Here is a 12,104-nt window from a genome sequence, read left to right on the forward strand (position 1 = left end):
ATACAACGTGAATGCACGGATAATATAAAGTTTTTTCTAATGCAAATTATTAATTTTGCAAATGATATACACGAATGTGATGTAAAGAAATGTAGGAATACGACACTAAATAAACCCAAAATGTATTTACATTTGAAGTATTTTTTTTAATTATGCTATTTAAGTTTTTACACATAGTGAGAAAGCAGCTGGGAGTGGAAGGAATGTCTGGGAAGCTTTAGACTTTTAAACCAGCAAAAAGCTAGGATTATAAGTGTATATTGAAAGAAAACTAAGAATTCTTTATTAATCCCTCTCTTTTTCAAACCTACATAATCATTTTAATTTCAGTAACTCGGATTACAAGTTATTAAATGGCTCTTATTATCTGGGAAACTAAAACGTAATTCCAAGTAGGAAATGGAGGCAATTTATGTCTTTGAATAAATTGATATTTGCAACATGCATTATTTTAACAATATAATGAAGAATTCATTCTTTTGCCAGCTTTCAATTCGCCTGGTTCCGCTGTTTCTTGACCATGAATTCCAGGAAGGTTTTGGGGAAATATATATTAAGTTCAGGCATCAGCATAAATCAAGCATCCAAATGATTAGACCAGCCACATTAGTCAACATTATAGCCTTAAAATACACAAATCCCCTTCATTTTTTATTGTTTGAATTCTAATTCCTATCCATGAATTAAGCAGGTCGGTTGATTAAATGACAAGCTTTCTAACTGGAATTTGACATGGATTATAGGATAAAGGTTCAAAATACGCGTATTTATAGCTTTATATTTCTAAATCATCAAAACCCTTTTGGCGATTAATTGATAGTTTGCAAATAATACGATGGCTATAGAAAGCAGTGGGCATGCAACATCTGATCCGTCAATATTAGAGAATGTATGGGCCAACTTCATTGGTGGAGAGGAAGCTGGTAAAACAAGTACTAGAAATGAAGTGGAATCAACGTCGAAATCATGGGTCGAACTGCCAAGCCTGGATGGGAGAGAGGGTTTGCGAAGGCTACCAAGTCTTGGGAGGTGGATATCAATGGGAGCTGATGCATGGGATGATCTCCTCCATGGGATTATCCCTTTTGGGGAATTAAATCAATCATTTAATGGTGAAACAAGCAAAGACATAAGCCCTCCTCGAGGGTTTAAAGTGACTAATAACTGTATGAGAGCAGAGAAGGTGACAACGAGACACTACCGAGGAGTGAGGAGGCGGCCTTGGGGAAAGTATGCAGCGGAGATAAGGGACTCGTCGAGGAAAGGATCTCGTGTTTGGCTTGGGACTTTTGAAACTGCCGAGGAAGCAGCTATGGCATACGACAAAGCTGCCTTGAGAATTAGAGGCCCCAAAGCATATCTCAACTTCCCATTAGAGATAGTGTCTAAGGCTATGGGTATTGACGACACAAAAACCGACATCAACTCTGGAACTTGTCAATATAAAGACCGTGCTTGTACAGGTTTCAAAAGAGAGTGTAGAGATTGGGATCAAAACAGTGAGTATGTGATGATTGAAGAGCCTAAACTAAAACGAATGGCAACTGTGGAACAAGTGATGGAGGACGGATATGGTGATGTTTTTGAGTTTCAGGATTTGGGGAGTGATTATTTGGAGAGTTTGCTGTCTTCTTTTTGACAGAATTTGGAGTGATTCATGGTCATACGTTGAACCGCATGCCTTATTTGTTGTCAGGGATGCATGTATTATATTAGTATCAGTCTAGGTTTTTATTGCTATATACATTCATTACATATGACAAAACAACAGAATTTTCAGTTTCATAGGTTGTTTCTTTGACGAATACTGTGATTCTTATCAAAGAGATAGGATTAACTTTAATTGTTTGTTATAGAAATGAAATGCAACATAATTTCTTTCTTTTAACATTGAATTACCATATTGTTTTTGTTTTGATACTATTAATACTTTTTTAAGAGCATTTTTATACTTGGTTTTAGACCAGTTCACTCAGATTAGCCTGGGTTAGGTTTACAAGATTTTGTATTGGGCCAATCCAACAAGAATTTCAATTGATTAATTAAAAATTATTTAAATTTTTTATATAAAAATTAATATAACATTTTTAATTTGTTATAATAGATAAAGAGTGAACCAATATTTTGAGTTAATGGTAAACGTTCGATTGAATCGAGTGAAAAATTTTCGAGTTAATTGAGTTTACAAGTTTTATTTTATCATTCTAACTTAGCTTGAAATTTTTCAAATCGAGTGAAATTGTTTAAATTAAATTAAAAAAAGTAAACATGTCAAATTAAAATATTATTCCAGTATAACTAATTTCATGTTAGAGTACATAAATTTGAAACCATATATTTTAGAAAACTTTTTCAAAGCAAAATAATAATAATAAAATAAGATGTTTTAATATAATAAACTTGAAACATTAATTAACCTACTTAGGTCTCTAAAATTATTATTTTAGAAAATTTTAAAATATTAACTTTCTTTATATATATTTTTAGAATTTTTATAATCTTTTAAAAAATATAAATTTTGAAAATTTTATAAATATTTTGAATTTTAAAAATTATTTTGAATATTTGAAAATTATTTTGATTATTTTGTAATTTTTGTTGAGAGAGAGATCAATTTGCTCATTTCAAAGTTGACACGAACCAAAAAAGTATTTACACAAACCTGTTATTCAAATTATTCAAGTTATTCGAATTGTAAAATTCAACTTAACTCGAACTCGAATAATTCGAATAACTCGAAATTTAAATTTTTTTTCAATTTTTTTAAATTGAATTGAGTTTTGTTCACCCCACTTTGAGTATAGCTGAATTCGAGCTTATATGAAAAAATATTAAAGGTTTAATACCTCTTTTGGCATCTATACTAATGCTAAATTATCACTTTGATATATGTATTATATTTTAACAGTTTAGTCTTTATATTTTTATTTTGTAATCCCTCTTATTTCACCAATATTTTTCATTAAAAAAAAAGTTAAGTCAACCACTTACACATTGCCATATGTCAAGGAAAAGTAAAAAATTACTTTAAAATTTTAAATAAAATATCAGAAAAACTAAAGGGATCATAAAAAAATCTAACCCAAAAATTACTTGAAACTTAGAAAATTAAAAGAAAAAACTAAAAAATTTCATAACCTATTTTTAAAAATGATAAAAATTATTTTTAAGTTAATGTAAAAACTCAAAATTCCTTCATAATATCAAAAATTGCAAAAATATCGTAAAATTTCCAAAAAAAAGTTCATAAAATTTTAAAAATTTCTTTAAAAAAACTAAAATTCCAAACTAACATATTTTTAAAATTTTATGAAAATTTTAAAATTTCTTTTGAAGTTCCGCATGCTTAATAATTTGTAATGGTTAAACCCTCATAATTTCAAGGTTGAAGCCTCCCGAACCATTTCATCTACTAGAATACCACATTTCTGGAATATGCAAATTTCATTTTCTTTTTTAAAATGGACTAGTATTTGATGTATTCTTAGTTAGAAAAAATAAAAATTTACTAATATGTATTAAGTAAAATTGTATAGAATGTATTCTACTTAATTTTAAGTTTTTTTTAGAAAATTTTAGAATTTCATAAAAAAAATAGAATTTTCTGGTTTGTTTGGAAATTTTAGGAATTCTTTTTGCAATTTTAATGATTTTTTTTTATATTTTAAAGAAATTTTGAGTTTTCTACATTAATTTTTGTTAATTTATAGAATTTTTTTATAATTTTTTAAAGATGGATTATGATTTTTTTTAGTTTTTTTTTACAATTTTCTAAGTTTCAAGATTTTTTTTAGTTTGATTTTTTTATGATTTTTTAGATGTTTGATAATCTTTTCAAATTTTCAATTTTCTTTATTTTTCATGAGACGTGTCAGCATGCCATTGGTCACAAAATGATATTAACAGAACAGCTTTTGTAACTGAAATTTGGACTGGGATGACAAGGTATACATAATGATAGTATAGGGGAAAAACTGAAAAAAAAATTGTACATGTATCAAAATGATAATTTAATTATAGTAGAAGGATAAAAAGAGGTATTAAGCCAATATTGAAGTTAAGATGCAACCTGGTATTGTAAAGTTAATATATATGTTGAAAGGTGCTGATATGTTTTTCGCTCATTTAGAAATAGTTTCTCTAGTTTTATTTTTAATAATTTAATTTTTGTGCTTTTCATATTTTAAAATTTATGTTCAATTGTTAAAATATTTCTATTGAATTCACTAATATATTATTTTGAAATGAAAAATAATACTCATTTAATAATCATGTAATAAAATCTATAAATAATTTCAAAAGGAAGATTTGAGTAAACCCAAATTCTTATAAAATTGGTTTTTTTTTAATTCCTCAATAATCGTATTTCACGTGGTAGCATTCTAAAATAAAATTGTTCTAACTACAAAATATCTTTTTTATATAATTTTAAGTAAATTATTAAAATAGTCACTTTTGTTTACCTCAGGTTATATTTTAGTCATTTATGTTTAAAATGTTACGTTTTAGTCACTTACGTTATTGCGTTGTAACATTTCAGTCACTAAGTCATTAACGATGTAATGGTAAGCTGCCGTGACACGTTAAATCATCATTTCAAACAAAAATTTTAGGTTTACTTATACAATCAGTTCCCATATTTTTTTTTGTTTTAAGCAATTTAATTTTGTTTCTTTTATGTTCTTTTAATTTTTTTTCTTTATTTTCCATTCTCTTATGCTTCTTCCTTTATTTTCCTCATTCTCCATTTCTTTTAACTAGTTTTTCTATGTTTTCCATTTGTTAAAACTAGTCTCTATATATTTTTTTAAACAATTTAATTTTTTCAGTGAGGCGAGCTTGTGGACTACTTTTAACAAATGGAAAACATAGAAAAACTACGTTAAAAGAAATGAAGAAGAGAGGAAAACAAAGGGGGAAGCAGAAGAAAATGAAAAATAAAGAAAAAAAGGAAAGTTAAAAGAACATAAAAGAAAAAGATTAAATTGCTCAAAATAAAAAAAAATATAGGACCAATTGTAGAATTTAACCTAAAATTTTCTTTTGAAATGATGATTTAACATGCCACATAAGTTTACCCTTACACTATTAACGATAATTAACAACTCAGTGACTAAAATGTTACAATGGGATAACGTAAGTGACTAAATGTAACCTGAGGCAACCAAAAATGACTATTTTGATAGTTTACCCTATAATTTTATATATTTAAAAATATTAATATATTTCCACAAATGTAATTATATCATATAATTTATATTATTTTTAATATCATTATTATTTTATAATTCATTAAATTTTAATAATCTAATTTTTTTTCTAAAAAATTATTTATCTAAACAAAATAATCACCAATACTAGGATTTTGACATAATTCATCTAAAATTCTCTATCCAAGTATACTCTTAAATGTAACATTCCCATATGCAAAGTGGAATTCTAGCATAAGATTCTCACTTTTTGAAGCATTAACTCAAGTCGATAATCTCATATTCTCAAAATTGTCAAGAACTCTTCCTTAAATAATTTTATATTTCTCTTGATAATATGACATTTTTAAATATCTTATTCTTATTTTTAATGACATTACCAAACAAAATAATAAGTAATGAACAGGTTGTCCAATTTTTTTATACGTTCTTTAAAGTTATATTTTAACATATGTATTTTATAAATTGAAAGAAGTAACATTAGTATTATATTACATTCTACCAAAATATCACTTTAGTTTTAATAATAAAAATGTAATTTCATTTTTCTTTTCCTCGTCACTTTGATGTATGAGAAACTCGCTCCTAGCTTGGACCTAAACTTGTATAAAACAAAAAATGTTAGCCAGCTATATCTTAAATCAATCTCCATCTTACTTTCTTTAGTGATTACTAATTAAATTTTAAAATGTTGTATACATAAGCCCCACTTGGGATGGCTGGGTTTAATTTTGTGACATATTTCACTATTTAAAAAATAGTGGTATTTATTAAGTAACAACTTAGTATGAGCTTGACTAAATAGAGAAGCGTCATGTTCCTTATGTAAAAATTTAATAAAAGTAACGACTTAATTTCAAAAAACTAAAACTTAACTAAATTATGCATAAACACATATAATATTAACTTATTAGTTAACATAAAATATACTTAATTGATTGATTAAAAAGTAAAATAGAAATAATTAAATTAATATTAAGGAAAATGTTACCAAATTTTATAATTTCAAAGTAAATATTTTACAATGAATCAATTTAAGAGATTAAACATAAATATATATTAAGTAATACAAGGTACTTTAAGGAATCTTAAAAATTGGAGGCGAGGACGGGCCAAATATAAATTTACCCCCTTTTGAATGAGAATATGTATGAAATAGAAACACTTGATAAATCTTGGAGGGGGGGGGAGGGACGAAATGGCCCATACTAACCCCCTTGTCTATGCCATAGGTCAATGGTGATGCCACAAATATACTATTTGATGAGAAACCCCAAAATCTAGAACAAGAAATCACAAAGTCGTGTTTGAAAGTCTTGAAAGAAAAATTAAAGAAGAAAGAATGGACTTGTATTCAACTTAGAGGAAGGATGACTGAGCCAAATGGAAATTTTAGCCCAAAAAGAGTGTTTGAATATGAAAATAAGATATTAAGTCAGATTCAAAATAAAGGAGTGAAGAAAAAAAAATAATGATATGTTAATTTTTGAAGAATTTGTATGAAAAACATATCAATGATCATATTTAAACCCCTAAAAATCTCTTAAAACAAAATTACTAAAACATCAATAATTCAACTTGCAGAACTTACAAGAAAATACTCTTATTTCCACAATATGCTTCCCACATACGATAAGGAGAATGTTGAGAATATTCGTTTGATATATAAGCATTTATGTAAAGTTAGTTAGAAATTAGTTAACAACGTGTAATTAGCTGTAGGGTTAGTTATTCTTGTTAGTTACTTAGTTGTTCTTGTTGGCTACACTCCTGTGTATATATTTACTGTTTTTTACTTGAATGAATTAACCATTATTCATATCAACTTCATTTTCTTAACATGGTATCAGCCTAAGATCATTTTTCTTGATCATCTTCGATCCAGTTTTTCTTCATTTCGTTTTTGATGGCTAATCCTTCATCTCTTTCTCTGCCGTTTAGTCATCCTCTTTTTTTGCATCCTTCTGATATGCCAGGGATGATTTTGGTTTCTCACCAGCTTATTGGTAATGACAATTATTGTGTTTGGAGCAGGTCTATGCGCATTGCCCTTCTTGCGAAGAATAAGCTAGGGTTTATTGATGGTTCATACTCTCGTGATAGCTTCGTTGTAGATCTCAAGCCTCATTGGGATCGTTGCAACGCTCTCGTCCTTTCTTGGATTCTTAATACTGTTACTCAAGAACCCTTTGTTGGCATCGTTTTTGCGTCCAATGCTGCCGTTGATTGGAAGGATCTTCAGGAATGGTATGATAAAGTTGATGGCTCTCGTATTTACTACCTTCATCGTGCTATCTCTACTCACACACAAGGAACTTCTTCTGTTTCCACTTATTTCACTAAGCTTCGCTTACTTTGGGATGAATATGATGTTCTTGTTCCTTCTTCTACATGCGACTGTGATCTTACTCGTAGAACTGCTCAACTTCAACAACAGCGTCTTTTCCAGTTTTTGATGGGTTTGAATGAAACTTACTCTAATGTTCGTTCTCAAGTTCTTTTGATGCAGCCTTTACCTACAGTTAATCAAGCTTATTCACTTGTTATGCGTGATGAGACTCAACGTGAGCTTGCATCTCCTTTACCCCTTTCTGAGCCTACTGCTCTTCTTAGTCAGCAATCATCCACTTCTTCCGCTCCCAAGAGGCGTTCTAATTTGATTTGTACGTATTGCCAAAAAAAGGTCATATTCGAGCAGAATGTTACCGACTCAATGGTTTTCCTGCTGATTTCAAGTTCACCAAGAAATGATCACCAACTGCCAATAATGTTGTTGTTCCTTTTTCTGATTCTTCTGCTCCACCTATCCATTCATCATCTGTTATTTCTGCTCCAACATTCACTACTGAACAGTATCAACAGCTCTTGACTCTGCTAAACAAGGAACCATCTGTACAAGTTGTTGCTCACATGGCAGGTATATCTTCTGCATCGAATCCGATTCATTGGATCCTTGATACTGGTGCTTCCAATCATATGGCTCATGCTTTTAACTCTTTAATTCAACCTATTGCATGTGCTAACAACTCTTTTGTTAAGTTGCCTACTGGTACCACAACCGCTGTCACTCATGTTGGTTATCACAAACTCACACGTCATTATACCCTCAAAGATGTTCTTTGTGTCCCTTCTTTTAATTTCAACCTCCTCTCCATTTCAAAGCTCACTAAGGATCTTAACTGTTTTGTTTCCTTTTATCCTACATCTTGTGTTTTGCAGGACCTTTGCAGTGGAAGGATGATGGGGATTGGTAAAGAACACGATGGCCTCTATCTACTTCAACCTCAACCTTCCCCAACTCATACTCCCCCACCCGTCTATTTTCCTGTACAACCTTTTGCTTCTGCCTCTAAGCATGTTGATTATTTTCTGTGGCATGCTAGACTTCGTCACACATATTTTTCAACAATGAATAAAATACCTTTTTTGCATGATGGTTCTATGCATTCTTATGGCAATCCTACTTGTCCTATCTGTCCATTAGCTAAACAAACACAACTATCATTTCCACACAGTCATTCCAGGCAATCAACACCTTTTACCCTCATTCATGTTGATCTTTGGGGTCCTTATCGAATTTCCACTCATTCTGGTCACAGGTATTTTTTAACACTTGTTGATGATCACACCCGGATGACATGGATTTACCTTTTAAAACTTTAAGAGTGATGCCTTTCTCTACCTCAAACAGTTCATCACATTGGTTAAAACACAGTTTTCTGGGACAGTTAAAATTGTTCAAAGTGATAATGGTTATGAATTTTTCACTAAAGAAGGCTCTTTTTTTTTTCACTCCCTTGGCATTGTTCATCAATCATCTTGTGTTCACACACCACAACAGAACGGTGTGGCTGAATGCAAACACCGCCACCTTTTAGATCTTGCATGAGTATTGAAATTTCAGTCCTAAGTCCCAGTCAAATTTGGGGGCGAATGTGTTCTTACTGCTTGTTACTTGATCAATAGATTGCCCTCTGCTGTGCTTGGCTGGAAAACTCCTTTTGAATTGTTGCATCACAAGCCACCAAATCTTTCGCATCTTCAGACATTTGGTTGTCTATGTTATGCTACAGTCACAAAATTCCATGACAAGCTTTCTCCAAAAGCCAACCCTTCTATCTTTATGGGATATTCCCAAGTTCAAAAAGGTTACATACTGTTTGATCCTATGTCACATAAATTTTTTGTTAGTCGCGATGTCATCTTTCATGAGTCCATTTTTCCTTTTCATACACCACCCAAAGATCAACCACTTTTTCCCTTAGACGTTCATGCTTTTGGCTTCTTGCATGATCCCGATTTCCTCATTATTAATCCTTCCAATTCACCAATACCACCTTCCCATTTACCCTCTAATCCTTCTCGAAGAAGTACCCGACCAACCCGACAACCTACCTGGATGCAGGATTACATTTGTCCTAACTCTTCCCTCTCTTCATCATCCTCTACTGCTGCACAAGGTCAGTATCATCTTTCTAACTTTATCACTTATCATCATTTACCCTTCCAAACTCAATGTTTTGCTGCTTCCATCTCTCACATCTCTGAACCTCAAACTTACCAAGAGGCAATTAAACATGACTGTTGGAAAGCTGCTATGCAACAGGAAATTAAAGCTTTAGAAGCCAATTCGACTTGGGAGATTGTTTCACTCCTACTCGGCAAACATCTCATTGGTTGCAAGTGGGTTTTTCGCATCAAGTACCATTCTGATGGCTCTATTGAACGTTACAAGGCCAGGTTAGTAGCTAAAGGCTATAGCCAAAAGGAATGCATTGTTTTTCAGGATACCTTTTCCCCGGTAGTCAAGCAGGTCACAGTCAAGGTAATTGTTGCTCTTGCTGCTCTCTTTGATTGGCCTCTCATTCAGATGGATGTTTACAATGCTTTTCTTCAAGGTGACCTTCATGAAGAGGTGTACATGCACTTACCTTTGGGCTTTGACACTCCAGGGAGCAATCATGTCTGTCGTTTGCTTAAGTCTCTTTATGGGTTAAAACAGGCTTCAAGGCAGTGGAATTTGAAACTCAGTGAGGCTCTCACCAACACTGGTTATGTTCAAAGTCGGTATGATTACTCTATGTTTGTTAAATCATCCGGCAGCAAGATTGTTATCATGCTCATCTATGTTGAGAATGATAAATCCCTGATTGAAGACTTGCAAGCTACCCTCCATCAGAATTTTAAAATGAAGAACTTGGGTACGCTTAAGTATTTTCTAGGCATTGAAATCACACGATCAAAAGTAGGAATCATCATTGTAAGGCCCAATTTTGGCCCGGGCGTGCCTAAATAAAAAATGAACTCTAAATACAAATTCAAAGTCCATTTACAGAAATTTAAACCCAAATTATAATGACCCAAATGGCCCAATAAGAATACATTAGCAGGCCTAAACCTAAGTAGGCCCAATTCCCCCCAAGCCCAATCACGAAGTGGCCCAACTGGCCTGAACCAAATGCCAGAAACCCTAGCATCAGCCCCCAACTAGCGCCGCAACCACCAGGCCTTCTCCTTTTTTCTTAAGTTTTCTTTTATATTAGGAAAGCTCCTGATAGCTTAGGGTTTTGTTTTAACCCCGAAAAGAAACGACGTCGTATTTGGCCCTGTGACCCGTGCGTGTGACCCGACCCGGGGAGGATCCGCGCACCTTCGCTCATTGGTCCATTTGTGCCACTAATCCCTTGATTTTTTCGGCGCGTTACAATCAAGTTCTTTTATTGTTTTTAAATTTAACCTCTTATTTCATTTTTGTTTCACTTGGGTCCTCCCTATAACGCAGCGTTTCGAGGTGTTGGGATTATTTCCCTTTTAGTCCCTAGTGTCATTCGCGCGTCTCACTTTGGTCCTTTTTTATTTATTTTAATTCTATTTGTAGCTCTTTAATTTTATTTCAATTGCATTTTGACCCCGCATTTTATTTTTAGTTTCTTTTGTTTCCTGTTGATTCGGTTCTAATTATTGTTGGGTCCTACAACATTGAATTTGGTTTCGATTTAGTTTAAATTTGGTTTCTTTTTTTCTGTTTTCTGATTTAATAACAAATTTTAAATATGATTAGTTTTACATTAACAATATTATCAATCTTTTTAGTATTACTTTCATATTTAACTTTAGCTAGCTTTTAAAATTCATTATTATTATGCAATATTTAACAATATTATGCAAGTCTTTGGTACGACACCCTGGGAATGGTGTAGGGAACCAGAATGATTCAGATCCTGTATCCTCGAATTGGATAAGAGAGGATTGAGGAAAGCCATATTTCTACCCTTGGATTACAGTGGGAGTATGATGGTACAAATTATGGGCCCAATGGATTAAACTTTGAGGTTTACAGTGGGGGCAATCTGACTAAGTGATTCTTCAGAAAAGCCAGTCAAGTGAGAAGGCGTTGTAGCACTTCAGTGACAAAGCCTTAATAAACTTCGAGTAATGACAACCTGAGTGGGATCGTTCTTGGAAAAATAAAATTCCGCATGCATGCAAACACCATTCACACATGTCTAGTTGGAAGCATTTGATTCATTTTGATCCTGCCATCCTAATCATTAGGCATAATTAGGTTCATTATACAGGCCATGTTCCCAAGAGAACAGATTAGTAAAGAATCAGATCTTGCCTTCCTGCATTAACAGCGAAGCAGATCGAAAATGAAGCCTTGCCTCCATCAGTTGCATTGGAGCTGGTTAAAGATAGCAGATCTTGCCTTCCTGCATTAACAGCGAAGCAGATCGAAAATGAAGCCTTTCCTCCATCGGTTGCAGTGGAGCTGGTTAAAGAAGCAGATCTTGCCTTCCTGCATTAACAGCGAAGCAGATCGAAAACGAAGCCTTGCCTCCATCGGTTGCATTGGAGCTGGTTAAAGATAGCAGATCTTGCCTTCCTGAATTA

General features: G+C 32.2%; 1 protein-coding gene across 1 annotated transcript; it reads left to right on the forward strand.

Moving 5' to 3' along the window:
* The first annotated feature begins 829 nt into the window (after nucleotides 1–829).
* Nucleotides 830–1,785, forward strand: LOC107900438 (ethylene-response factor C3). The gene has a single exon (XM_016826035.2). It carries the CDS (start codon nucleotides 836–838, stop codon nucleotides 1,637–1,639), a length of 804 nt encoding a protein of 267 aa, XP_016681524.1. The 5' UTR covers nucleotides 830–835; the 3' UTR covers nucleotides 1,640–1,785.
* The last annotated feature ends 10,319 nt before the right edge of the window (nucleotides 1,786–12,104 follow it).

Source organism: Gossypium hirsutum, chromosome D06, assembly GCF_007990345.1.
Source record: "Gossypium hirsutum isolate 1008001.06 chromosome D06, Gossypium_hirsutum_v2.1, whole genome shotgun sequence".
NCBI lineage: Eukaryota > Viridiplantae > Streptophyta > Magnoliopsida > Malvales > Malvaceae > Gossypium > Gossypium hirsutum.